The sequence below is a fragment of the Pholcus phalangioides genome, unplaced genomic scaffold (genome assembly GCF_987345545.1).
Source record: "Pholcus phalangioides strain wild (caught in Gottingen) unplaced genomic scaffold, Ppha-v1.0 ptg000028l_1, whole genome shotgun sequence".
Classification (NCBI taxonomy): Eukaryota; Metazoa; Arthropoda; class Arachnida; order Araneae; family Pholcidae; genus Pholcus; species Pholcus phalangioides.
In genome coordinates, this window is record NW_028301618.1 from 1,861,864 (window position 1) to 1,888,179 (window position 26,316).

At 38.2% G+C, this 26,316-nt stretch overlaps 1 protein-coding gene across 4 annotated transcripts in view; it reads right to left on the bottom strand.

The window, feature by feature from the left end:
- Positions 1 to 26,316, bottom strand: part of HDAC4 (histone deacetylase 4) — a 142,121-nt gene that overhangs the window by 26,292 nt on the left and 89,513 nt on the right. For 2 of the 4 annotated variants that reach the window (XM_089252238.1, XM_089252237.1), the window contains exons 7-10: positions 22,994 to 23,131; positions 20,964 to 21,058; positions 3,935 to 4,057; positions 867 to 990 (exon numbers count right to left, since the gene is read on the bottom strand). In XM_089252238.1, coding sequence (XP_089108364.1) covers positions 867 to 990; positions 3,935 to 4,057; positions 20,964 to 21,058; positions 22,994 to 23,131 — 480 coding nt within the window. The remainder of the gene's footprint in view (positions 1 to 866; positions 991 to 3,934; positions 4,058 to 20,963; positions 21,059 to 22,993; positions 23,132 to 26,316) is intronic. The other 2 variants (XM_089252240.1, XM_089252239.1) reach the window with 1 other exon arrangement.

The window sequence follows — 26,316 nt, forward strand, 5'->3', positions numbered from 1 at the left end:
CTTACAACATATCAAAGGTTAAAGAAAGGCTGCAACATCTCCATTCAATGCATCACGCTACTGTGCATGGTTTACTCGGAAAGAGGAATTGTGTCTCTGTTGTATTGATTAATACACTAAACTTTTTTTTAATCCACAGTGGATCAGCCAATCGAATATTAACAGGGGGCTCAGTGGGATACATCCCAGGGTGGGAAGTTCCGGGGGGGGGTGCAAATTTTAGTAATGAGTGGCCAAGAAAATTTGTACATAATGGGAGAAGGGTGACAAAATTTTACAACCAGAGATCCGCTTTGCCCAGAGAACAAGAGACTAGGTCAGTGAGTGACATAGAGAGTTTGCAAGCATGTGAATGACCAAAACAGTGTGCAAGCATGTGAGTGGCCAAAAGAGTGAGCTAGGGATTGTGTGAGCATGAGAGTAACTTAGAAAGTGTGTGAACATGGGAGTGACCAAAACAGTATGAAAGCATGTGAGTGACCAAAAGAGTACGGAAACGTGTGAGTGACCAAAAGAAGGACTTAGGGACACAGGCATATTTATAGGGGGAGGGGGGGGGCTAAGTGATTTATAGCACAGGGCAACGAATTTGAGGAATTAGTGGCCAAGGAAATTAAACTAGAATGAGAGAAGGGCGGCAAAATTTGGGTACTCCCACAGGTCGCAAAATTGTAAATACGCTTCTGGGATTAGCATGTTATATCCTGAGTTTACAATGTACATAGTTTTAATATCGAACAATACAGACATTTTCCTGTTCAGGAATATGAGCAAATTTTCGGTACACATAGTATTTATTCTTTATCAGTGGGAATGAAAGCATAAACATTTGCAATCCATCTCTGGGGACGCAATGTTATTCTCACCGGGCAATGCTGGATAAAACGCCAGTGAATGCAACATGTTTCCTGTCAAAGGCATGCCAAGTCTTGAGGCAACCATTTCTCTCGCTTGCGCTTCAGATCCAGCTGAGGCGGCCTTGGTTAAATCCTGAAAGAAAAAATCAATTATGCATCAACAAAAAGAAAATTATTTGTAACATTTAAATTTAACAAAATTATTATTTTTCAGTTATCGCTGACATGAGGATATGGGAAAAGAATATAAAGTTATTACCAGATTTGAAATCCAAGAAAGGAGGGCACTCGCCCCACACACTTTTTGTAAGGTCGCTTTTCCCGATTTCCACAACAGATAGCACCACAATAATTTCTCTACTAAAACTAGGGTTTTACCACACATCCTTCTTTCCCCTTATTTTTTGGAAAATTTGCCCTTTCGTCCTCCTTCTCGGGGGGTTGCTGGAATTATTTTTATTTTATTTTTCTTAGGAAAATTTTTTTCCAATAGCAATCGGAATTCAAAGAATTTTTTTCAGTTTTTGTTTTTTTTTCTAGCGGTTCTGTTTCAGTTGGTAAAAATGATTGTTGTGGCCAGTTTTATTGGTCAGAATAGTGGCGAAATCTGTTGGGAAAAGTGACGTTTCTAAGAGTGCACATGCGCAGGCATCTTCCTATCTCAGTTTTCAAACCTAGTAACCTTAACTGCAACAGAACCTCTAAAAAAGCAAAAAGAAAAGAACAAATAATGCAAATAATGCAAATAAGAAAGAGCAAATAGCTAGGCGAGAGGTTTTCTTTCTCTGCTCTCAGAAGGTTTTTTTTTATTTTGGGAGCACTACTTTTGCCACAGGAATCAGATTGTGTTGTTCATATTTTCTTCATTTCTGAATGGAAGAAACAACACCCCTCCCTACTTCAGTATAAAACATTAGTCAGGGCCGTAGTGCACCTTCTAGGGGGGGGGGGGGGCCGGGCCAGACTTTTTCTTCTTAGGCCGCTCGAAAAACTTATTTATTAGGCAAAACAAATTTAAACTTCTTTTGTGGGGGGGGGGGGCCTTTATTCGGGGCAGTGACCCAGTTGAACCAGCCTAGTTATGACCCTGACATTAGTTGTTGGTGAGAATGGTATTCTTAGAATGGATGTTCCTCTTGTGTTCTTCCAGGGCGATTTTTCGGACTGTCCCCCCCCCCCCGTTCCAAATATTATCCTGGAGCAAGCTGGTCTATGGTTGAAATCAGGGTCGGGTTTTTGATGTCAAAAACTGGTTTAAATTGTCTCAACCCTTGAAAACCGAATGGATGCTTTTGAATGTTTTAAATTCATTAGGTATGTAACATGATGAAAAACGTACTTTTCCACAGATTACGGTGTTTTATTTTTAAACATGAATTTTATGACAATAGTTAAAACAAAATATCAATTATAATTTGCAATTTTCAATTTTTTGACATAAAAAGAGTCTAGAACTGATAATATATAATTTTATGGTCCACTCTATCTAAACTACTGATTACCTGTGTTCAATTTACTTAGTAAAATAAAGCTGTTTATTCGAAATATGTGTGATAGGAGATCAGAGAGGGTCTGATTTTTGTCCTCAGAAACAAACTCAGTATTAAAACAATCAAAAACTTACAGTCAATGGTGTCAAATATTTTTTGTTAACCTGATAGATATGTTAAATAATAAAACATATACTTTTATATGTAGATTAAAGTGTTTTATGTGTTGAATTATATATTTACTGAGAAAAAATACCTACTTTGATGTTTTAAATTTTCTGATCCGCCCAAAATTTTATTCCATATAAAAATTCTTGCGCAGCATCTGTCAATGCACTAATTAAACTCATTTATTGTCACCTAAAAATGTCTTAGCTCAGGTCGTATAAATCTGGAGTTTTTAAAGAGTATTTTCAATCAAAGCAGAGCTGGCGGGACTTTATACACCCAAAGCATTGATTTGCACGTTTAGATACAGCTTCAATTGGTAAAAAATTGCATCATGTAAATGCCAGTAAACATACCATATCATAGTCAAACTTGGTTATTCATACTTTTACACTAAGAATAAGTTGCAGGAGTTTCCCTAAAGCATCATATCAATACATATCATCATACAACTTCTGACAATAAAGTTCGGTGAATGAAGTGAGAACGGCCGATCTGGCAACACTGGTGAAGCAAAACACTGCACATGCGTAGTGGCAGGTGTTGACCATCTGCCGCCACCGTTGTTCAGTTGAGCGTCGTTTGTGTTCCGGGAAAGACTTGTTTTACAAATTGCTTGTTTAGTGCATTGGTTCTTAACTGAGAACAGGAAAATGAACGAACAAAAGATCAATTTAAAGTTTTGTTTTAAGCTTGGCAAGACACCGAAAGAAACTCACGAGATGCTGGTACGTGTTTATGAAGATCAAGCACTGTCCATGAAGTGTGTTTACGAGTGGTTCACCCGTTTTAGAGAAGGCCGGGAAAGTGTTTCTGACAACCCCTGTAGCGGAAGACCGGCGACCTCCGTCAGTGACGAAAACATTGAAATTCTGACCCGTTTCACGAAACCTCTACGCATGGTACGACCTCAGTACGCACAAGGTTCATGGTTTCTTGTTCACGACAATGCTCGCCCTCACACAGCCAATATCATCAAACAGTTCCTGTCAAAAAAGGGGGTGGTGCGAATTGAACATCCACCATACTCGCCACATCCCAATCCTCCAGACTTTTTCCTATTCCCACGACTCAAACTCGCTTTGAAAGGAAAGAGATTTGACGACATTCCTGACATCCAACGAAACGTGGCGAGGCTTTTGAACTCCATCCCAAAAGAAGACTTCTTGCAAAGTTTCCAGGACATGTATAGGAGATCTCAGCGGTGCATAGTAATGGGAGGTGACTATTTCGAAGGACAGTAAGGTAAATTTCGTTAACATTTCATCTACGTTAATGTTACAGGACTATTCACTGAACTTTATTGTCAGAGGTTGTATAAATCTTAGCAGGTTTTTGACACATTTGAAACAAAGCAGGGTTGAGACATGAAATGGCTGGTAACCCTAGAAAAAGAGACAAAGTAATGATCATAGTTACCCCAGAACTTGACACAGGAGGCCTTCCCAAAGAAATATTAGGTAATGATGGCGATGAATACAGTGTGAAATCTGTGATGCTTCCTTGATTGATGAGAGGGTTGAAATGTGACGTTGGACTTTCCTGAAAAAAATAAAATAAAATCAAGAAAATATATCATCTATGACTTATTTTGCAAAAATCACAAAAAAGTATAATCTTAATTCACTGCATTTGAATAAGACCAGAGCCGTATTTATGGGGGGGGGGGGGCACTTAGCGGGCTATAGCCCAGGTCAGCAAGTTCAGAGGAGAACCAAATTTCAGGATGTGTGGCAATTAGTAGATTAGGAGGAGGGCAGAGGAAGCCAAAAATTTGGACATTGGCCGGGTCAACTGGCTGGCTGAGGCTTTAGCCACAACATAAAACATGTAATCATGGCCCCAAAATCCTGGAGTAGGGGCCCTTTAGGCTAGGATCTTTGGTAGCCCCCCCCCCCCAAGCCAAACTTTTTTACAGGCCCTTCTATAGAAAATTTGACATGAAAAACCAAAAAATGATGGTAATTGTCCCAGGCCCTATCAACCCCACCTAAGTGGGGCCCCATGCATGAAATCATAATTATAATTTTTTTTTTAATCCAGAAAATAATTCCATATAATCTCGCAATTAAAAGTCTCACCACAGAGAACAATAGGCCTACAAACAGTACAAGTATTCAGTCGTTACACTTCACTCACTTCACTTCTGAAACATAGATGGCAGCACTGAAAAATCAGGCACAACACTACATAGGCACTCAAAATTGCTAAGGAGCCTATACACTAGCCCTTTAGATCATTCAACGCAGCTCCCCCCCCCCCTCCCCTCTGCACATAGGCGGAGATAGACTTGGAAGTCTGGGGGGGGGCATGATGATGTCAATTCATACATACATTAGATCAGTTGACTCCACCTTTGACGCTGGGGAGCAAGGCCCCCATGCCCCTGCAGCAGTTCGAATCGTAGGGCCAGATTAAAATGTTTGAAGGCCCTAAGCACTTGAATGATTTTTTTGGTGCCCCTCCCCGGTCCCTCAAATTATATTTTACTCGAATTTATAAATAAAAAAAATGAAATTTTATGTTTCAGAAGTAACTGATCTTAAAAGGCAGAATTATAATGTGAATATTTCCAAGCACGGATATTGAAAGTATTCCCCCCCCCCTCTCCTTTTTTTCCCTACTTACAGAGTCTGATAATATCTTCAAGTTTCTATTTTCTTTTTTGTAACATCTTTGGAAGTTTTTGGAATTTTTCTTTCATATTTACTACAAAAAGACAGACCTTAGATTTTCAGATTTTTTCAAAATCTTTTTTGAAAGTGTTTTAAGATGTTTTCTCCCATCGACTGCTTGTTAGGATTTCATAAACTGGCTTGAAAAAGCAACCACTGATTCTTAGCATGGCCAAAATTATTCACAGGTACTTTATATTTTGGTAAACCACAGTTATGGTCACAGATAAACCACAGTTATTGGATACTTTTTCTTTCTAATACATTTTCAAGTTGTAATCTACATCTGTTAGTTTGATCTACCTTAGAAGTGAAAGAAATGCTAAGGCATTTTTATACCCATATTATAGGGGCCCTAGATCAAACCACAAAAGGGTGGCTGTCAGCTGTGTAACTTATGCGGATGCACGAAGCACCAAATTAGGGGTAAAGAACAAAAATAATCACAAAAATTGGGAAAAAAAATTAAAGAAAAAAAGTTTTTCTGCAAAATTTCAAGATATGAGCATATTGGAATGAAAAATTCACATAGAAAACCGTGATTTTTTGACGCATTTCATAAGGCTGGGAACACGGCAGTGTTTTCAGTTTTCAGGATTATTTTACTAGTGCGGTTTATGCACGGGGGGGGGGGGGGCGAAAATACCTGCTCGGGCAGGTAACGATAAGATAACGCTGCTGGATTCATCATCACCCATTCGTGCCCCATTTATCGCCCCCCCCCCCCCGAAACCATGCAGTTGATCTGCTAATGACTCAAAGATTTGAGCATTTTTAAGTTCGTGACCTTATTCTATAGAACTTGACTTACTCTTAATGTGTGGGTATCTACCGGACACAGCCATGGTTCCCCACAAGAGTGCAGATGGCAGGGCTCTAGCCCTGGGGCCCTGGACGATTATCATCATTTTTTCTTCTTTCTCGCAGTAAATAGGATGTTAAGGGGGCCCGTGAGAAGTCTAGTCTGGAGGCCCTCCACAGGCTCCACCTTAGGGGTCCTGCTCTAGAATGTGGGGGCCTTAGACACAGTCCTCATCTGTTTACAATTTGCGACAATTAGTATCAAATTGATATGCAGGTATTTTTAGCTAGGTAGGGGGGGTTTCAGGAAACATCGATTTTGTCAAAGGGCCCTATGATTCTGTTGAGAAGGCCCAAACTTACTTTATGGAAATTGCACAAAATATCACTCCAAAAACTCAGCATAAATTCAGCTGAAACTCCAGTTTGCAATATTATTAGTTTTTCTGCATTTGTACGATCCTTTTGATGGTCTTCAACTATACCATCAATTGAAAATTCTAGGTTTTTTGCAGGATGCTTGATGCTGGTAAAACATTGCACATGGGGAAAAAAACCATTTCATAACTTTTTGTGATGCCCCTTTCTTCCTGGTGCCTTAAGCAAGTGCTTATTTTGATTAATGGTTAATCTAGCCCTGCGCTCGTGAGTACACAGTGTGAAAACAACTCAAGAATCACCATACAAATAACTGAAGAACCAATTGTGAATGCTTTCATTGCATGATCCGCGCTAATATATACGCCCCTTTAGGTACACACACACACTTCCGGCACAACTCACTAGGTTGTAAATTGCCCATGGCGATAGACCTGAGTTGTGCTTGATTAAAAAAAAAAAATTCAAGTAAGTTTTGTCGAAAGTTCACGAAAAAAAAAAACGGGACATTTTTACAAAAAAGAAAACGGGATGGTGAAAATCACGTGAAAATAAGGGAATATCCCGGGAAAAACGCGGGAGTTAAGCAAATAATTCCAATCTTTGATTTTGGTTAGAATAATAATCCGAGTAAGTTTTGTTGAAAATAAGGGCCATTTTTGTGTTTTAAAAAATCGAAACTACCAAAATTATGGAGAAATGCGGGTCATATGGTCACCAAATAACTTCCACTGTGATTCCAGAACCCCAGAATTGATAGAAAAAGAATTCAACGAAAGAAGAATTAGGCTAAAGAAATAAAAATAAAAGGCTTTCAAATAATTATTGAAAGCCTTTTAAAATTTTTGGGGCCCTTAATTCCTCCCGGGGGCACCTTCCGCCCACCCCATTAAAACGCCAGTGGAGAAAAGGACATCTTTTCCCACACACAAAACACACGCGTCTACATTGAAAAAAAGACAAAAAAAAACGAGGCTATTTTTAGAAATTTCAGTAAAAGCCTCTAAAAATCGATACGTGCCGCGGATCCGATAATAATAATAAAAGGAGAGAGAGAGAAACGTGTGTGTGTGTGTGTGTGTCTCTCTCTCCATCTCCTCATGCTTGTCCTTGCCAGTGTTTACCAAGTCCCAGCTCAAACGGGACGCAAGGAGAGAGAGAGAGTGAGGAGACATGCACGGACGAACAGAGCCTTCAAAAAGAAGAAAACTAAATAAAAATAATGAATCTAAATTTAGCTTTTCCGAAAAAACACCCACAACTAAAAAAAAAAAAGAAGAAAACAACTATTTGCTTCATATTTCATTTCGTACCTCCCACTCCTCTTTCCGACTATTTTTCGCTCGATTTTTGCTGTTCGCTGCTGCTGCTGCTCACTCACAGTCGCTCGCACACATACACAGGGACGAGAATATAATTCCGCCATTTTGTTTTTGTGCTTTTTGAGAACCGCCCCCCCCCCTCCCCGTCTTCTCTCACAGCCTACCGAAGACCCTGGATGACGTCAGTGCGAACCGAAAATAGATCATGGACGGAAATAGCTTTTGAAAGGGGTTGCGAGAATATTTTATCACAACACAGAGAGAGAGACGCCAAGTGCTTTTTCCTCTAGCTTGGCGACGCGTTTGGAATCAATTTATCCCAGAATAGATCCTGGACACACAGAGAGAGAGAGAGAGAGGGAGAGATTGGGACTGGGGGGGGGGGCAAAATCTATATTTACGTGTGCACTGCGTACGTGCATCGGAAATTTACACTCGATTTAGGAGGAATTATTATCTTGACTGACTCCTTACTGAAATTAAATTTGAAAAAATCCGCTCACAAGTATTTTTTAGGCAGTCCTAGTAGTAGTGGTGAAATGTGCGTTTCTGGGCCGTAAAGCGTCTATGAGAGACGTCGCATTTCCCTACTAGTCCTGGTGTAGACACTGTAGTGCCATGGTCCAGAGGAACCTGCAGCCCCCCCCCCCCCCCCTCGGGACAGGCTCAGGAGAAGCCCAAACAGCCGCCGCCGGCACCCTCAGCCACATACCCCAGCGATCCGTGTCCGCCGTTCTCCAGGTCGCTTTATTTACAAGTGAATTTACAAAATTTACACATTGATCACAATATCTGTCGTGACTGTTTGCGGGAGCGACAATTTCCTCTACATGACACGGTTTTTTCAACAGAGCAATATGTTTATAAGTTGTCTACACATTATTGTATATCAATGCGAGATGCTGTGCGGCAATGCACGGTACGAGTTCACAATAATTCTATACAATTCTATATACAGTGATTACTCGAAATATGCATTTTGCCTATCCCTAAACAGTACATACGGGCATTCTTTAAAAAAAATAATATTAAATGAAAATAAAGCATAATATTTAGCGATTATTTACATATACTTTGTGAATAATGGTTTGGCTTCTAATATTTTTAGACGCTATGCTAAACTTCCTGCAGTACAGTTACAAGTTTCTCAAAGATTCTATTGACACAAGTACATTAGTAATGCACAATACCCAGCCCTGTAGTACAGTACAAGGAATTTTAAAAGAAGATAAATATTCACTGCGGGTTTTTCGATTCTGCAAGTCAGCGTCGTTCCAGATTGATACCAATCCTCAGGGCCGGACTTTTAACGGCCCGGTGCGAGAACAGTTTTGCAGTCCTCTTCAATATTACGAGAGAGATGTGATAGGGGGGATGGGAGGGGGGGTTAGAGGCCCCAGAGATTAACTAATTTTTGGGCGCTAAAAGTCTTGGAATTCGGATCTGTCAAAAAAAACCCTTTCCGAGGAGGTTCCAGAAAGCACAGCGCCATCTAAACGCAAGGACATACTGGACAGTGCATGTATGTGGTTATGGAGCCTAGTGTTAACATTTGACACATGCAAAACAAAATAATGTCTAATACGTGAAATAAGATTTTGAATCGGAGTGACTGGCGCTTCAAGTCTGAAAGTGTGACGAGCGCAGATTCTTTTTTCTCGATTTGCTGTTATGTCGCCCCCTCCACTTCTGATGGGAAAAGGCTGGAAGGGCTCTGGGGAGCATCTGTTAGAAGGCTTTAGTTATTGGCTTTGGGGCCAATATAAGCCAGCAAAAAATCTGTCTGGGTCAAAAATCAAGACCCTATTCAAGGATGTATGGGGGGGGGGGGGGGGAGCGCGAATTCACTATCGCTATTAATAAATCGACAAATTCTTCATCAATAGAATTTCAAGTTCTGGCTTTTGAAAAGCAGTTATCGTAGAATATTATACGAAATCAATGCAATATAAGAACCAGTCATACGGCTTCTAATATTTTGCGGCCCGGTGCGATCTCACCCTCCACACCTGCCCAAGTCCTGCCCTGCCAATCAGTAACGGCGCCGACCTGCAGAATCGGAAACCAGCGTGCAGTAATGTTCGTACTCTCTTAGATATGAACAGGGCAAGGCCCTTACTAGACACGGAGCCTGGTGCGAAAATAATAGCGAAACCGAACGCGTTTTGATAATTTCGCGCTCCGATTTTAATCCCGGAAAAAATCCCAGAACTGATGAAAGAAAAAATCACAGAATTTATGAAGAAAAAATTACAGAATTGATGAAAGAATTTTGATGAAAGAAAAAATCCTAGAATTAATGAAAGAATTTTGATGGAAGAAAAAATCACAGAATTGATGAAAGAAAAAAATCACAGAATTGATGAAGGAAAAAAATCACAGAATTGATGAAGGAAAAAAATCACAGAATTGATGAAAGAAAAAATCACAGAATTGATGAAAGAATTTTGATGAAAGAAAAAATCACAGAATTGATGACAGAATTTTGATGGAAGAAAAAATCACAGAATTAATGAAAGAATTTTGATGGAAGAAAAAATCACAGAATTGATGAAGGAAAAAAATCACAGAATTGATGAAGGAAAAAAATCACAGAATTGATGAAGGAAAAAAATCACAGAATTGATGAAGGAAAAAAATCACAGAATTGATGAAAGAAAAAATCACAGAATTGATGAAAGAATTTTGATGAAAGAAAAAATCACAGAATTGATGACAGAATTTTGATGGAAGAAAAAATCACAGAATTAATGAAAGAATTTTGATGGAAGAAAAAATCACAGAATTGATGAAGGAAAAAAATCACAGAATTGATGAAGGAAAAAAATCACAGAATTGATGAAGGAAAAAAATCACAGAATTGATGAAGGAAAAAAATCACAGAATTGATGAAGGAAAAAAATCACAGAATTGATGAAGGAAAAAAAATCACAGAATTGATGAAGGAAAAAAATCACAGAATTGATGAAGGAAAAAAATCACAGAATTGATGAAGGAAAAAAATCACAGAATTGATGAAAGAAAAAATCACAGAATTGATGAAAGAATTTTGATGGAAGAAAAAATCACAGAATTAATGAAAGAATTTTGATGGAAGAAAAAATCACAGAATTGATGAAGGAAAAAAATCACAGAATTGATGAAGGAAAAAAATCACAGAATTGATGAAGGAAAAAAATCACAGAATTGATGAAGGAAAAAAATCACAGAATTGATGAAAGAAAAAATCACAGAATTGATGAAAGAATTTTGATGAAAGAAAAAATCACAGAATTGATGAAGGAAAAAAATCACAGAATTGATGAAAGAAAAGATCACAGAATTGATGAAAGAAAAGATCACAGAATTGATAAAAGAATTTTGATGAAAGAAAAAATCACAGAATTGATGACAGAATTTTGATGGAAGGAAAAATCCCAGAATTAATGAAAGAATTTTGATGGAAGAAAAAAATCACAGAATTGATGAAGGAAAAAAATCACAGAATTGATGAAAGAAAAAATCACAGAATTGATGAAAGAATTTTGATGAAAGAAAAAATCACAGAATTGATGACAGAATTTTGATGGAAGAAAAAATCACAGAATTAATGAAAGAATTTTGATGGAAGAAAAAATCACAGAATTGATGAAGAAAAAAATCACAGAATTGATGAAGGAAAAAATCACAGAATTGATGAAGGAAAAAAATCACAGAATTGATGAAAGAAAAAATCACAGAATTGATGAAGGAAAAAATCACAGAATTGATGAAAGAAAAAATCACAGAATTGATGACAGAATTTTGATGGAAGAAAAAATCACAGAATTAATGAAAGAATTTTGATGGAAGAAAAAAATCACAGAATTGATGAAGGAAAAAAATCACAGAATTGATGAAAGAATTTTGATGAAAGAAAAAATCACAGAATTGATGAAAGAAAAAATCACAGAATTGATGAAAGAAAAAATCACAGAATTGATGAAAGAAAAAATCACAGAATTGATGAAAGAAAAAATCACAGAATTGATGAAAGAAAAAATCACAGAATTGATGAAAGAATTTTGATGAAAGAAAAAATCACAGAATTGATGAAAGAAAAAATCACAGAATTGATGAAAGAAAAAATCACAGAATTGATGAAAGAAAAAATCACAGAATTGATGAAAGAAAAAATCACAGAATTGATGAAAGAATTTTGATGAAAGAAAAAATCACAGAATTGATGAAAGAAAAAATCATAGAATTGATGGAAGAAAAAATTCCAGAATACTGATGAAAATTCAGATTTTCAGAATGGATGGAAAATTTATAACTCCAGAATTAATGAAAGAAAATAATTTCACAATTAATAAAAATTCAGAATTAATGAAAAAAAATTCAGAATTAATGAAAGAAAAAATTTCAGAATTAATGAAAGAAAAAATTTCAGAATTAATGAAAGAAAAAATTTCAGAATTAATGAAAGAAAAAATTTCAGAATTGATGAAAGTTCAAAACCCCCAAAATGGAATGAAGTTCAGAATTTATGAGAAAAATAATTATAAAATCAAATAGTTGAAGCTGAACGTTCCAGTTTATTACAAAAATAATGTATTAGATATTGTATTTTTTCATTTCTATTACCGCAAATGCGGCGCCCAATGTAATCGCACCTGACGCACACCCCCCTGAGGCTGGCTCTAGATACGAACAATGTACATGTATTTTCGCGATGTGGGGTATAATTACTGATTTGTCAATCCCAAGAAGTGAAGATGAAATTATATGACTAATGAGTTATCTCTCTCGGAGCGTGAATATGGACTTGCGTCACTGATCATTTGTACACACAAAACTCGTGATTTGCCCCTAACAAGAGGTGAACACGAGCTGAGACTCATGTTTTCTCTCCCCACGAAATATGGATGCTTACTGATTAGATATAGTTTATATGATTCGTCCGTCACAAGACGCAAACTCATACAAATTAGACTCATCATCTCTTTATTCGAAGACGAGTATAGACGATGTTTTGACTCATGGATCTCTTCCTTCAAAGATGAATATACGAACTTTTCATTAATTCTAGAATTATCTTTCATTAACCTGAATTTTTATTAATTTTAGAATTATTAGTTTCAATAATTTTTCTTATCCTTAATTCATCAATTCCAAATTTTCATTCCAGTACTAAGATTATTTATTTCATTAGATCCGAATTTTCATTATTTTTGGAATTATTTCCTTTTATTAATTCAAAGTTTTTTTCAGTTCAATTGCTATTAATTTTTTCGTTAATTTACATTTAAATAGATATAATTTAGCCAATTTCCCATCATTCCTGTACAATCTGTAATAATGTATGAATTTTTGTGAGTATTATTCTTTTGTTTTTCCCGGAAATGTTTAAAGAAATTTATATTTCCACTTAGAGACACACGCACCTGGTAAGGGCGGCAGGGCCATCTTAACAGCATCGTAGGGGGCCTCCGGGCAAAGTGATTTTTCTGACCGTGCCGCTCCCGGGTGGGCCCATACGGTGAGACCGCACCGAAGGGCAGCCGTAATTTCTTTCCCTCCCCGTGGTGCGTCAGACGTTATGACATATTGTGTTTTTGTGGTCACTACTGCCCCGTAAAAAATCCGGGACAGATTCACTTTCCCGCCGGATTATCGGGACTCTAGAAGGGGGAGATCGGGGGGGGCCGGCATGCCCCAGCCCGTCCAAGAACAATCAAGACGCGCCAAAAATCGCATAAATCCCCAAAACGTAGGAGCCAAACGCCCACCAAAAGAAAATAGAAAACTGGGGCGACGCTCACACGTATATACAAACACATTGATGGGCTCTTGCTTAACAGACCCAGACAGCTCTTGACACTTGGATGTTATTTTTGGCGGCTTCTCGTTATTAGCGCTTCCCCCCAATCTTTATTTTTTCCTATTCCTCTTCCACTTTTAAACCCCAGAGAGAATTAAAATAAAAACAAAACCGGAATTCGGAAACGTATCCTAAAAATAATATCAGTCTTTTAACGTGCGACTCCCCCCCCCCCCCCCCCCAAGTGACTGGCGAAATGGCTGAACACAACTAGCTTATGGCTGTTGCTCTTTCGCTCTCTCTCTCTCTCTGTTTTTATACAGATACGAAAATAAAATCTTGTTAAAAGTGGGCAGAAAATAGTTTCCCAACTACGGGGTCCACACCAACACGCCCACTACTATTTCCTTTTTCTAAAACCCGCCCGACGCATGATAAATATAGAAAGTGGAATTGCCGTGGGGCCCCACACGGACACTTCTTTCATCTATTTTTGTGGGAACTAGAGTTTCTTTTTTTCCGGCCAAGACGTTCGTGAAATCTAATTTTAATGAGACAAAAGAATCCCATTTTCTCTCGTGAGAATCTTTTTTTTTTCTTTTTCCCGTAATTTCGACCGTCCTGATTTATTTTCCCCCGTAGAAATATCCCTAATTTTGGCCGTCCTGAATTTAAATTAAAATAGCCCATACTTTCCCGTAATTTTGGCTGTCCCTAATTTTTTTAAATAAAAATTACCCACTTTTTCCCATAATTTTGGCCTTCAAGAATTGTTTTTTTAATTGTCCCGTAATTTTTGCCGTCCCGAATATTTATCTTAAAACTGTCACGTACTTTTACGTAATTTTGGCCGTCTCCGATTTTTTTCATAAAAATGTCCCTAAATATTGGCCTTCCTGACATCTTTTTTCGAATGTCCTATACGTGTTCTGTAATTTTTATAAAAGAAATTCGGGAAGACCAAAATGCATATAAATTTGATCGTCCTGACTTTTTATTTCAAAATGCCCCATATCTTCTAGTATTTCAGAAGTATGGGTCATCCCAATTTTTTTTTAAATAAAAATGTCCCGTACTTTTCCCATAATATTAGTCATCCCGATTTCTTTTGTTCCGTAACTTTGACTGTCCCGAATTAATATTTATTTTAAAATTGTCAAGTAATTTTGGTTTCCCTGAATTTTTATTTTAAAATTATCCCGTAATTTAGGCATCCTGAATTATTTTTGTAAAAATGTTTCGCATTTTTCCTGTAATTTTGCCGTTCCCTTTTTTAAAAATAAAAATGTCCTGTGCTTTTCCTGTAATTTTGCAGTCGCCTTTTTTTAAAATAAAAATGTCCTGTGCTTTTCCTGTAATTTTGCCGTCCCCTTTTTTTAAAATAAAAAATGTCTTGTGCTTTTCCTGTAAATTTGCCGTCCCCATTTTTTAAAATAAAAATGTACTGTGCTTTTCCTGTAATTTTGCCGTCCCCTTTTTTTAAAATAAAAATGTCCTGTGCTTTTCCTGTAATTTCGCCGTCCCCATTTTTTAAAATAAAAAATGTCCTGTGCTTTTCCTGTAATTTTGCCGTCCCCTTTTTTTAAAATAAAAATGTCCTGTGCTTTTCCTGTAATTTCGCCGTCCCCATTTTTTAAAATAAAAAATGTCCTGTGCTTTTCCTGTAATTTTGCAGTCGCCTTTTTTTGAAATAAAAAATGTCCTGTGCTTTTCCTGTAAATTCCGTCCCCTTTTTTTAAAATAAAAATGTCCCGTGCTGTCCCGTGCTTTTCCTGTAAATTTGCCGTCCCCATTTTTTAAAATAAAAATGTCCTGTGCTTTTCCTGTAATTTTGCCGTCCCCATTTTTTAAAATAAAAAATGTCCCGTGCTCTTCCTGTAATTTTGCCATCCCCTTTTTTTAAAATAAAAATGTCCCGTGCTGTCCCGTGCTTTTCCTGTAAATTTGCCATCCCCTTTTTTTAAAATAAAAATGTCCTGTGCTTTTCCTGTAATTTTGCCGTCCCCATTTTTTAAAATAAAAAATGTCCCGTGCTTTTCCTGTAATTTTGCCATCCCCTTTTTTTAAAATAAAAATGTCCTGTGCTTTTCCTGTAAATTTGCCGTCCCCAGTTTTTAAAATAAAAATGTCCTGTGCTTTTCCTGTAATTTTGCCATCCCCTTTTTTTAAAATAAAAATGTCCTGTGCTTTTCCTGTAAATTTGCCGTCCCCTTTTTTTAAAATAAAAAATGTCCTGTGCTTTTCCTGTAAATTTGCCGTCCCCTTTTTTTAAAATAAAAATGTCCCGTGCTGTCCCGTGCTTTTCCTGTAAATTTGCCGTCCCCATTTTTTAAAATAAAAATGTCCTGTGCTTTTCCTGTAATTTTGCCGTCCCCATTTTTTAAAATAAAAAATGTCCCGTGCTTTTCCTGTAATTTTGCCATCCCCTTTTTTTAAAATAAAAATGTCCCGTGCTGTCCCGTGCTTTTCCTGTAAATTTGCCGTCCCCTTTTTTTAAAATAAAAATGTCCTGTGCTTTTCCTGTAATTTTGCCGTCCCCATTTTTTAAAATAAAAAATGTCCCGTGCTTTTCCTGTAATTTTGCCATCCCCTTTTTTTAAAATAAAAATGTCCTGTGCTTTTCCTGTAAATTTGCCGTCCCCATTTTTTAAAATAAAAATGTCCTGTGCTTTTCCTGTAATTTTGCCATCCCCTTTTTTTAAAATAAAAATGTCCTGTGCTTTTCCTGTAAATTTGCCGTCCCCTTTTTTTAAAATAAAAAATGTCCTGTGCTTTTCCTGTAAATTTGCCGTCCCCTTTTTTTAAAATAAAAATGTCCCGTGCTGTCCCGTGCTTTTCCTGTAAATTTGCCGTCCCCATTTTTTAAAATAAAAATGTCCTGTGCTTTTCCTGTAATTTTGCCGTCCCCATTTTTTAAAATAAAAAATGTCCCGTGCTTTTCCTGTAATTTTGCCATCCCCTTTTTTTAAAATAAAAATGTCCCGTGCTGTCCCGTGCTTTTCCTGTAAATTTGCCGTCCCCTTTTTTTAAAATAAAAATGTCCTGTGCTTTTCCTGTAATTTTGCCGTCCCCATTTTTTAAAATAAAAAATGTCCCGTGCTTTTCCTGTAATTTTGCCATCCCCTTTTTTTAAAATAAAAATGTCCTGTGCTTTTCCTGTAAATTTGCCGTCCCCATTTTTTAAAATAAAAATGTCCTGTGCTTTTCCTGTAATTTTGCCATCCCCTTTTTTTAAAATAAAAATGTCCTGTGCTTTTCCTGTAAATTTGCCGTCCCCTTTTTTTAAAATAAAAAATGTCCTGTGCTTTTCCTGTAAATTTGCCGTCCCCTTTTTTTAAAATAAAAATGTCCCGTGCTGTCCCGTGCTTTTCCTGTAAATTTGCCGTCCCCATTTTTTAAAATAAAAATGTCCTGTGCTTTTCCTGTAAATTTGCCGTCCCCATTTTTTAAAATAAAAATGTCCTGTGCTTTTCCTGTAATTTTGCCGTCCCCTTTTTTTAAAATAAAAAATGTCTTGTGCTTTTCCTGTAAATTTGCCGTCCCCATTTTTTAAAATAAAAATGTCCTGTGCTTTTCCTGTAATTTTGCCGTCCCCTTTTTTTAAAATAAAAATGTCCTGTGCTTTTCCTGTAATTTCGCCGTCCCCATTTTTTAAAATAAAAAATGTCCTGTGCTTTTCCTGTAATTTTGCAGTCGCCTTTTTTTAAAATAAAAAATGTCCTGTGCTTTTCCTGTAAATTTGCCGTCCCCTTTTTTTAAAATAAAAATGTCCCGTGCTGTCCCGTGCTTTTCCTGTAAATTTGCCGTCCCCATTTTTTAAAATAAAAATGTCCTGTGCTTTTCCTGTAATTTTGCCGTCCCCATTTTTTAAAATAAAAAATGTCCCGTGCTTTTCCTGTAATTTTGCCATCCCCTTTTTTTAAAATAAAAATGTCCCGTGCTGTCCCGTGCTTTTCCTGTAAATTTGCCGTCCCCATTTTTTAAAATAAAAAATGTCCCGTGCTTTTCCTGTAATTTTGCCATCCCCTTTTTTTAAAATAAAAATGTCCTGTGCTTTTCCTGTAAATTTGCCGTCCCCATTTTTTAAAATAAAAATGTCCTGTGCTTTTCCTGTAATTTTGCCATCCCCTTTTTTTAAAATAAAAATGTCCTGTGCTTTTCCTGTAAATTTGCCGTCCCCATTTTTTAAAATAAAAATGTCCTGTGCTTTTCCTGTAATTTTGCCATCCCCTTTTTTTAAAATAAAAATGTCCTGTGCTTTTCCTGTAAATTTGCCGTCCCCATTTTTTAAAATAAAAATGTCCTGTGCTTTTCCTGTAATTTTGCCATCCCCTTTTTTTAAAATAAAAATGTCCTGTGCTTTTCCTGTAAATTTGCCGTCCCCATTTTTTAAAATAAAAATGTCCTGTGCTTTTCCTGTAATTTTGCCATCCCCTTTTTTTAAAATAAAAATGTCCTGTGCTTTTCCTGTAAATTTGCCGTCCCCATTTTTTAAAATAAAAATGTCCTGTGCTTTTCCTGTAATTTTGCCATCCCCTTTTTTTAAAATAAAAATGTCCTGTGCTTTTCCTGTAAATTTGCCGTCCCCTTTTTTTAAAATAAAAAATGTCCTGTGCTTTTCCTGTAAATTTGCCGTCCCCATTTTTTAAAATAAAAATGTCCTGTGCTTTTCCTGTAATTTTGCCATCCCCTTTTTTTAAAATAAAAATGTCCTGTGCTTTTCCTGTAAATTTGCCGTCCCCATTTTTTAAAATAAAAATGTCCTGTGCTTTTCCTGTAATTTTGCCATCCCCTTTTTTTAAAATAAAAATGTCCTGTGCTTTTCCTGTAAATTTGCCGTCCCCTTTTTTTAAAATAAAAAATGTCCTGTGCTTTTCCTGTAAATTTGCCGTCCCCATTTTTTAAAATAAAAATGTTTCCCCTTTTTGTCGTAATTTTGGCCATTTGTAATTTTTTTTTATAAAAAAATGTCCCGTACTTTTTTTATTTTAATGTCCCTCAATTTTTATAAAAGGAATTCGGGACGGCCAAAACGTCCCATAATTTAGACCGTCCCGACTTTTCATTTTAAAACGTTCCGTACTATTCCCATAATTTTGGCAGTCCCGAATTTTAACAAAAATGTTTGTAATCTAATTTTGGTTGATCTCAATCCACCGAGATTCGGAATAGCACTTCGTTTTCCCCCATTGGGAACGGATAATTTATTTATTTATTTATTATAATCCCTTAACTTCGTTAGAGGCTTATACTCAAAACGCTGTAATCGTGTTTTGAATTCAAGCCCACAACGATCACAGACGAGATACCTCAGCACTGGTGTAAATGAAAGAAATACATTCGGAACTATTCATTCATGAAGAAAATTACATACATACAGGGAAAGGGTAGTAAGGAGAGGGGAAAAAAATACACATGCTCTCTTTTCTCATCCTTTTTCTCTTTCCCTTCATACTTTTGTTATATATATTTTATGTCGTTATATTTTTATTTGATAGGTTATGAAATTTTTGTGTTTGCTATTGTTGTACGGGATTTTAAAATGTCGGGGAGACGTGAGTTCTTATAGATTTTCGCTATTATATTATTTTAACTTGTTCTGAATTTGACATTTTAAACATGTGGATTTTTCTCTTTTTCCTGAATTCTTTTTAACGTCTCGCTACGGATACTTTGTGTGAATCTTGTTTTTGGTTTTATGTTTATTTGTTTGACATTTTTTGAAATTTTGTTTTTTTCTATTCGTTTATTATTTTGTGATATACTTTTTTTTCTATTTTTTGTTTTAAATTTTTACTTTTAGCTGAAATTTTGTTGTTTTGGGTCTTTTAATTTCCGTGTTTATTTTTTACGTTTTTTATTTCTATTTTTATTTTTGCTTCGAGTCATGTATAAAACTGTAAGACTCGCAAATTTTCAATGTTACTCGCAAAGCGGCCTGCAACGCTTCCAGTTCCTATTTGGGAGGGCCCCTTGGGAAATTAGGGGATGTCCGGGACTCCTGATCCTCGAGCACTGGGGGATTGCTGTCGTGATGTCCGATCGACAAAATCGCCGCATGGCCGAGGGTGCCAGGTCGGAAAAGAGATATTCGAGTCTTTCCCTTCATTTTCCATGTATAAACAATGATACCAGTTTTTTGGAGATTTATCTCAGCTAGTTCAACTGCATTGTCCAAATTTTTTGCCAAAAGCATGTACGTAAAGGGGTTAAGCGGCAACTTTACTTTAGCTTAGCACCTTTTTTTTTGGCGGTAATTGGCAAAGCCACTTATATCTAACCAGTAGGTGATTCGGATTTCTTGAATTTTTCTTAACGAAATATGGTCAGCTTAGTAGGTATACATGGTGTGTGTGAGTATTCATACTTTTTTACTAAACACCTTTCACAGGTCGCATTTGGCATACTGGCCGGAGGTTGTGTGACCCCCCCCCCCTCCATTAGACGAGCTTCTTTTTACTTTTTTGTACAATAACACCACTCTCTGCTAGAAGTTCTTGCTGGCAGGGCAACCCCCCCCCCCTCCCAGCACAAGGAGGAGATCCTGATGTGACCACGACGGAGTGCTGGATCATCAACTTATTTTTCTATCTCGAAAATCATATTATTTGAATGGAAAGCAGTTCTTTAAAAAAAACCGAGATTCTTTAATAATCTGTTGCACACACGCGCGCTCTCCCTCCCTAGAAGTTCACCTGGAGACGAACAAACGTTTCTTAAACGATACATTTACTAGAAAATTAAGCTAGGAGGTCCGGGAGCGCTGACCATCTAGGAACACCGCGTGATGTTGGCATCTTTTTTGGTGGCCCGAGTGGTGTAGTAGTAAGATTCTTGTCTACTACTACTACCATGAAGGCTGCCGTAAGGTCCGCGGGTTCGACCCCGGTGGGGAAGAATACAGATAAGTTCTTTCGCTACCGAACCTGAGGGGGAAACACCGATAGATAGCGCCTTCATTTTCAATCCACGTCGCGGATTTAGTAGTGAGTTCCTGGACGGAGATACGACCGGAGTTGGTGTGTTCGGTGTTAGGAGGCCCAGCTGAAGGATGTGCGGGATTTTCATGATAAGACATAGTATGTGTTGTGGAATCATGAACTCGTTTTTCTCGCGAGATTTCTATATTCGAATAAAAGCTCTGCGTGGTGATAATTTAGAGCATAGTTTCCCAAACTTCTTGTTCCACTCCCCGCCCGGACCATTCAGTCACCCACCAGGCGACCACTTTGGGAAACACTGATTTAGAGCAAGCGTCGCCGCCGCCGCCCCCCTCCTGAAAGCGAACCTCAGGGGCAATGAAACGTTACTTGGGTGAGGGGGTGTTGCCAAACTCGAGACCAGCATCAAGACTCTATCGTTTTGATCATAGCAGTGAAGTTCACCATTCCTCAATCCCCAGGACACATAAAATGGATTTTGCATAAGCATTGTCAGGATTTTTCTCGTGACACTGTCGTCCCTTTTGAGATATTCGGAAACGAACTCACCTCCTGGATTGTGGAATTTCCGTTGATACCAGCAATGGACTGCAGATTGGTCGAGCTCGACGGTGAAGCTGGAGTGTCGTTCTTGCCTCCATCTACTGCGAGGAAGGAAAAAAAACTGCCATGTAATCAATGTATAAACTGCAGTCGCTGACAGTTAATCGACAGTATCATTCAATACATACAAAGAATTAGTATAAGGATTAACAGTCATATAATCTTTTGGGGGCATGTCACATGCTAAATGTCCATTCATCAATCAAAACTCGGATTAGCATCAAGGAGAAAACAACAGAATGCCAAATTCTTTTAAACCACGTCTGCAACATGGCGGAAATGGATTGCTTGGCTCGCGTGAAATAATTGTTGTGCGTGGTGCACACATGGCTGTATGAAATACATGATCGTGAATAATATTAAGGATAAGCTTATATACGATGGAGAGGATTATTTGAATTGGCGGAGATCACGAATGAACATGACAGAAAAGATCCACCAAGTTGGCCCAAGATGAAAAAAATTATCGTCGGATTATATTTAAGATTGACGATAATACGGTGTATAAATTATTCAAGATCGTAGATAAATTGATGTTCCGCAGAGAATCGTAATTTTGGCTAAGATCGTGGATGATCTAATATGTTAGAGAGGATCGTAAATTGAAATAAATATCACGGATAAGCTTACGCTGGAAACGCACATTAGCTTGTCACCGTGAATAAGCTGATACGCTGGATAGGGTCACAAACCCGACCAAGATCGTGGGTAATCTCATTCGCTGGATATGATAGTAAACACTTTCCAAGATCGTAGATATACTAGGTAGGACAGTAAACTGGACACGATCGTGGATAAACTGATATGATGGAAAGAATCGTAAACTGGTCAAGATCGAGGATGAGCAAAAACGCTCGAGAGGATCGTGAATCCGTCAAGATCGAGGATTAGCTAATATTAAGCGACTGGAGAGGATTGTAAACTTTCCAAGGAACTGGATAAGCTTATTACTGGAGAGATCGTAAACGGGCCAGGATCATCTAAGATAAGCTAACACGCTGGAGAGGATGGTACCTTTAATAAAAAAAAATAACTTTCCAAGATAAATGGAGCGGATATGACAGAGAGGATCGTAAGTTCGCCGAAATCACGGATAAGCTAATACGCTGGGCAAGATAATAAACGGGCCGAGATCTCGGATAGAATGATATGACGGAGAATCGTAAATTAGCCGAGATCGTGGATAAGCTGATATGACGGAAAGGATAGTAAACACGCCGAGATCGTGGATAAATTGATACGACGGAAAGGATCTTAAATAAAGGATAAGATCGTCGATAAGCTAATAGGCTGGAGAAGATATAACTTATTTGATTATTTTCAAGATCTCTTGGATGAGTGGATATGTTGGGGAGGATCGTAAACTGGCTAAGCTCGCTGATATGCAGGAAAAGCTAAAACGACGTAAAAGACCATGATTTGCGTTCAAGATCACGAATCAATGTGATGGAAAAAATCCATAAATAGGCCAAGATCGTGGTTATAATAATGGTGGAGACTGAATTTGTGCACACACACACAAAATCATATACGATGTAATGGAAACAATCTTGAAGTGGAGAAGGTCATGGATAAGCTAATACATGGTGGAGACTGGAGAGGATCGCGTTAGTGGCTCTAATCATGGCAATACATCGCATGCTGTCCCTTGATAACACGATTAACTAATGCGACGGAAAAAACTAATTTACGTTCAAGATCAAAGATGGGTTAATACAACATAAAGAATAGTAAGCCATTGGTCACAATCACATGGATCAGCTAATGGATGATGGGAAAAGACCTGTGGGTAAGCTTAAATGCGCCAAGATCGTGAATTAGCTACTCTCTGTCATGGAAAATCATCTAAATTTGCTATGGAGTGAGTATACGGTTAAAATTTTTTGGCATGATTTTTATTGTGTATATGATGCATATCATATTGACTGGAGCTCCAAGAAGCTCCAAACTTAAGTATTGACTTGAGCAATTTTTACTTGAAGAGTGGCCGGGGATGGCCGGTCGTCGCTTGGTCGGCAGATTGGCTCGGTCTTTCCTCTTGAGCAGAGGGCTGCTGCGCCTGTCGATCACTTTCTGTTTCAAGACGGACCGCACTTTCAGGTTCGGCTCGGATGCTAATTAATATATACAATAACAAACAGGCAACAGACACATGCCTCATGTTAACAACACAAGATGCAAAATGGCAAAATGTGCAACAAACAAACAAACAAGCAAAACGGTCACACTATTAGATAACGTGTTAGTCGATAATAACCATGTTAACATGCCAATCATTACAAATAATAATTATTAAAAATCTCGAATGTGCGAACACACTGAAACTTCTCCATCTACATCCAGTTAGTTTTATTTACTTTGGGCCTTCTATGATATCTACATGCATTCCCACCCTCCCTCTCTTAAGGATTGTGACGGACACACACAATTTTAGTTTCATTTATACTCTTCTATACGTCTGCGAAAATCAGTTTAGGGGACCCACTAGAAGTCTTCACTTGGGGAAGGAGGGGGGGGGGTTCACCAAAAACCCACGTCTTAATGCATGACCATATTCCATATTCAGTACGGCAGAGCAGTGTTTCTTAACCCTCAGCGTGCCCCCATTATCCAGGGATGATCAGCATAGTAGCGTGCTCAATCATCCAGGGATGATTATAATTTTTCCCCTTCTAAGATGAATGTTACAGCCAAAGCCCGAAGTTGGCCACTTCGCGTGAAGTGGCCAGCCCAGCTGACCAGGCCAGTGTCCGAAATTTGGGTTTTCACCGGGTCGATATATATCGGCCCCCTATGATTCAAGTCATCGCTGCATTGGCGCATTTTTTGTGATAATTATGGCCATTTATAATTAGCCATTGCTAACCATAATTATTACGGTTAGCTATGGCAACTCTAACCATCAAAGGAATCTGAATATCGATATCTTACGGCCGTATTCACCAACACAGTTTCAACTGCAATCGCAGGTGGAAGGATTGAAGATCGAAACGGATTGGTTAAATTAAGGATTTTAACCAATCCGTGTCGATCGCTGATCGTTTAACCTGCGATCGCAGTTGAAACTGTGTTGGTGAATACGGCCGTTAGTGATACATATATTTGGATCGACATATAAGGGCCGGCGAAAGCCCGAATTTCGCATATTGGTTGGGTCAACTGGGCTGGCCACTTCGCGAATCGGCCAAGAGTTTTGATCAGTTTGATTGCCATATATCTTTCACAAAAAAGATAGATGATATTTGATTCCGTCAAATTTTTGTTTACTGTGATTTGTAGTAACCTTTTATTTCTCCACCCCTTGGCCTTTTTTTTGCAGTAATTGGCAAATTTGCCAATACTACTACTACTACTGAACCAGACATGCACCTCGTCCATATTCCTCTGCGGAACCTCTAACGAATTGGTACATGTTGGAATGTGTGCGTATGTATAGTGAACCTTCCGTGAAGTTTGTTTCTGTGTAATGTTTGCAGGGCTCCCACTCAAAAAATGAGAAAAAGTAGGAAAACGCTGGACTAAAAAGTAGGATGGGGGTGCTGCCCTCAATTTTTTAAACTATAAGTTTTTCCCTCAACGCATAGAGCGTGAAGTGTAATGAATGAATAATTATAACGTTGTAGGCCTGTTGCTCTCTCTGCGGCGAGACTTTTTAACGGGGAGATCGGTGCATTTGTACCTCGAAGTTGGGAACCTCATTTCTGGGGCTACAAATTAGTGATATCCCGTATTCAAGATAGCAATTTCCTGCATTTTCCTTGATGAATATAGGTATGAAGGTACAATTTTTATTTGCGAATCCATATGGGTAATACTATAATATCAATTACAATTGAATAATTTTCCATCTAAAAGATAATTCATCCAGTTAGAATTGAATTATAAAGTCTGCCTACGAACCCCCCTACACCACTGTCACGGACCACCTCTGGTCCGCGGACCATAGGTTGAGAAACACTGCTATATTGCAATTCACTGCCATTAATGAGATGGGCTGGAAACGAAGGCGCCATCTACCGGTGGTTGCCTCAAGCTCGTTAGGGGTCGTTCAAGTATTACGTCAGCATCGATAATGGGGAGGGGTTTCCGATTTGGTGACTTTCGATGACAAGAGGGGGTTTTAATAACGCTTACGTCATCAACCAACCCTTATGGAAATATATACGAAATATTCTAATGACAACTTTGGTTTGTTTATGTGTACCCATTTACTACTTCCCTTCAAAAACCTTGACCACGCGTGGTGTGGGCCCGTCTTGCGCTACAGTCAAGACCAGACACCATTCGCAATGATTTCGTCAAATTGTCTCGATAGCTATATGGGAAGGAATTGCCGTCAAATAGTTGTTTTCAATTAACAATCTTGACATTGATTAACACATCACTGTACTTTACAGAACCCATGATGAAGCAGTGCCGTCTTAAGACATGTGCAATTTTAGGCCCACTCAGGTACAGCGTGGGGGATGGGGCTGAAGATCGCCTGATCCTAATATGTGGTAAGAGAGGATGGGCAAAGTTCACGAACACCGGGGGATGGGGGTCAGAGTTTTGCTTACTTTTGCTGACGTGGGGGGGGGGGAGTCAAAAATGGCTAAAAATCTGCTGACTTGGATGGCACCTTAAAGAGAAAGTATCTTATCTATATTCTTCCCCGGGTTTGAGCCTGGAGCCGTGACGGCAACCTTCATGGTGGTAGACGAGCATCTTATAACTACGCCACTAAGGCGCTATCGGTTAGGGGCTGGATGGTGTCGGATACTTTTACATTATCCACATAGACAAATATACATTATTCACATGACAACAATAAAACACATATCGCAAAAAAAAATTGATAAACAATGACGACAGCACTTCACTTCACAATGAGATCAAAAAGAGAAACAATAATAATAGTAAAAAACATACACACACACAGCGCAGTTCTGTCAGCCAAGTCCTTTGCTTTCTTAAGAAGGCTTGAGGCAGCAGACTGTTGTTTCAGCCGCTGTCTCTCTGATCAATTTGGCTCAACTGGCTGGACACTGTTCCCTCCATTGCTTCGTATTTGTTGGGCAGAAATCGAAGATTCTACACACCCTTGTTGAGGAGTTCGTGGAGGAATCTCCTCGTTGAGTTTGTATTTTGAAGCAGCTGTTTCTTCCACAGCACTACGCTTCGATCGGTGTGTGCATGGGGAGCAGTTTTCGAGCAAATATAACGCATAGCATCTCCCACTGCACCGCAGGGGCTTTTGCTGTTTTTAGTAATCTTGAAGCGATGGAGATTATACTGGGAACTGCCCGTGGTTTGACAT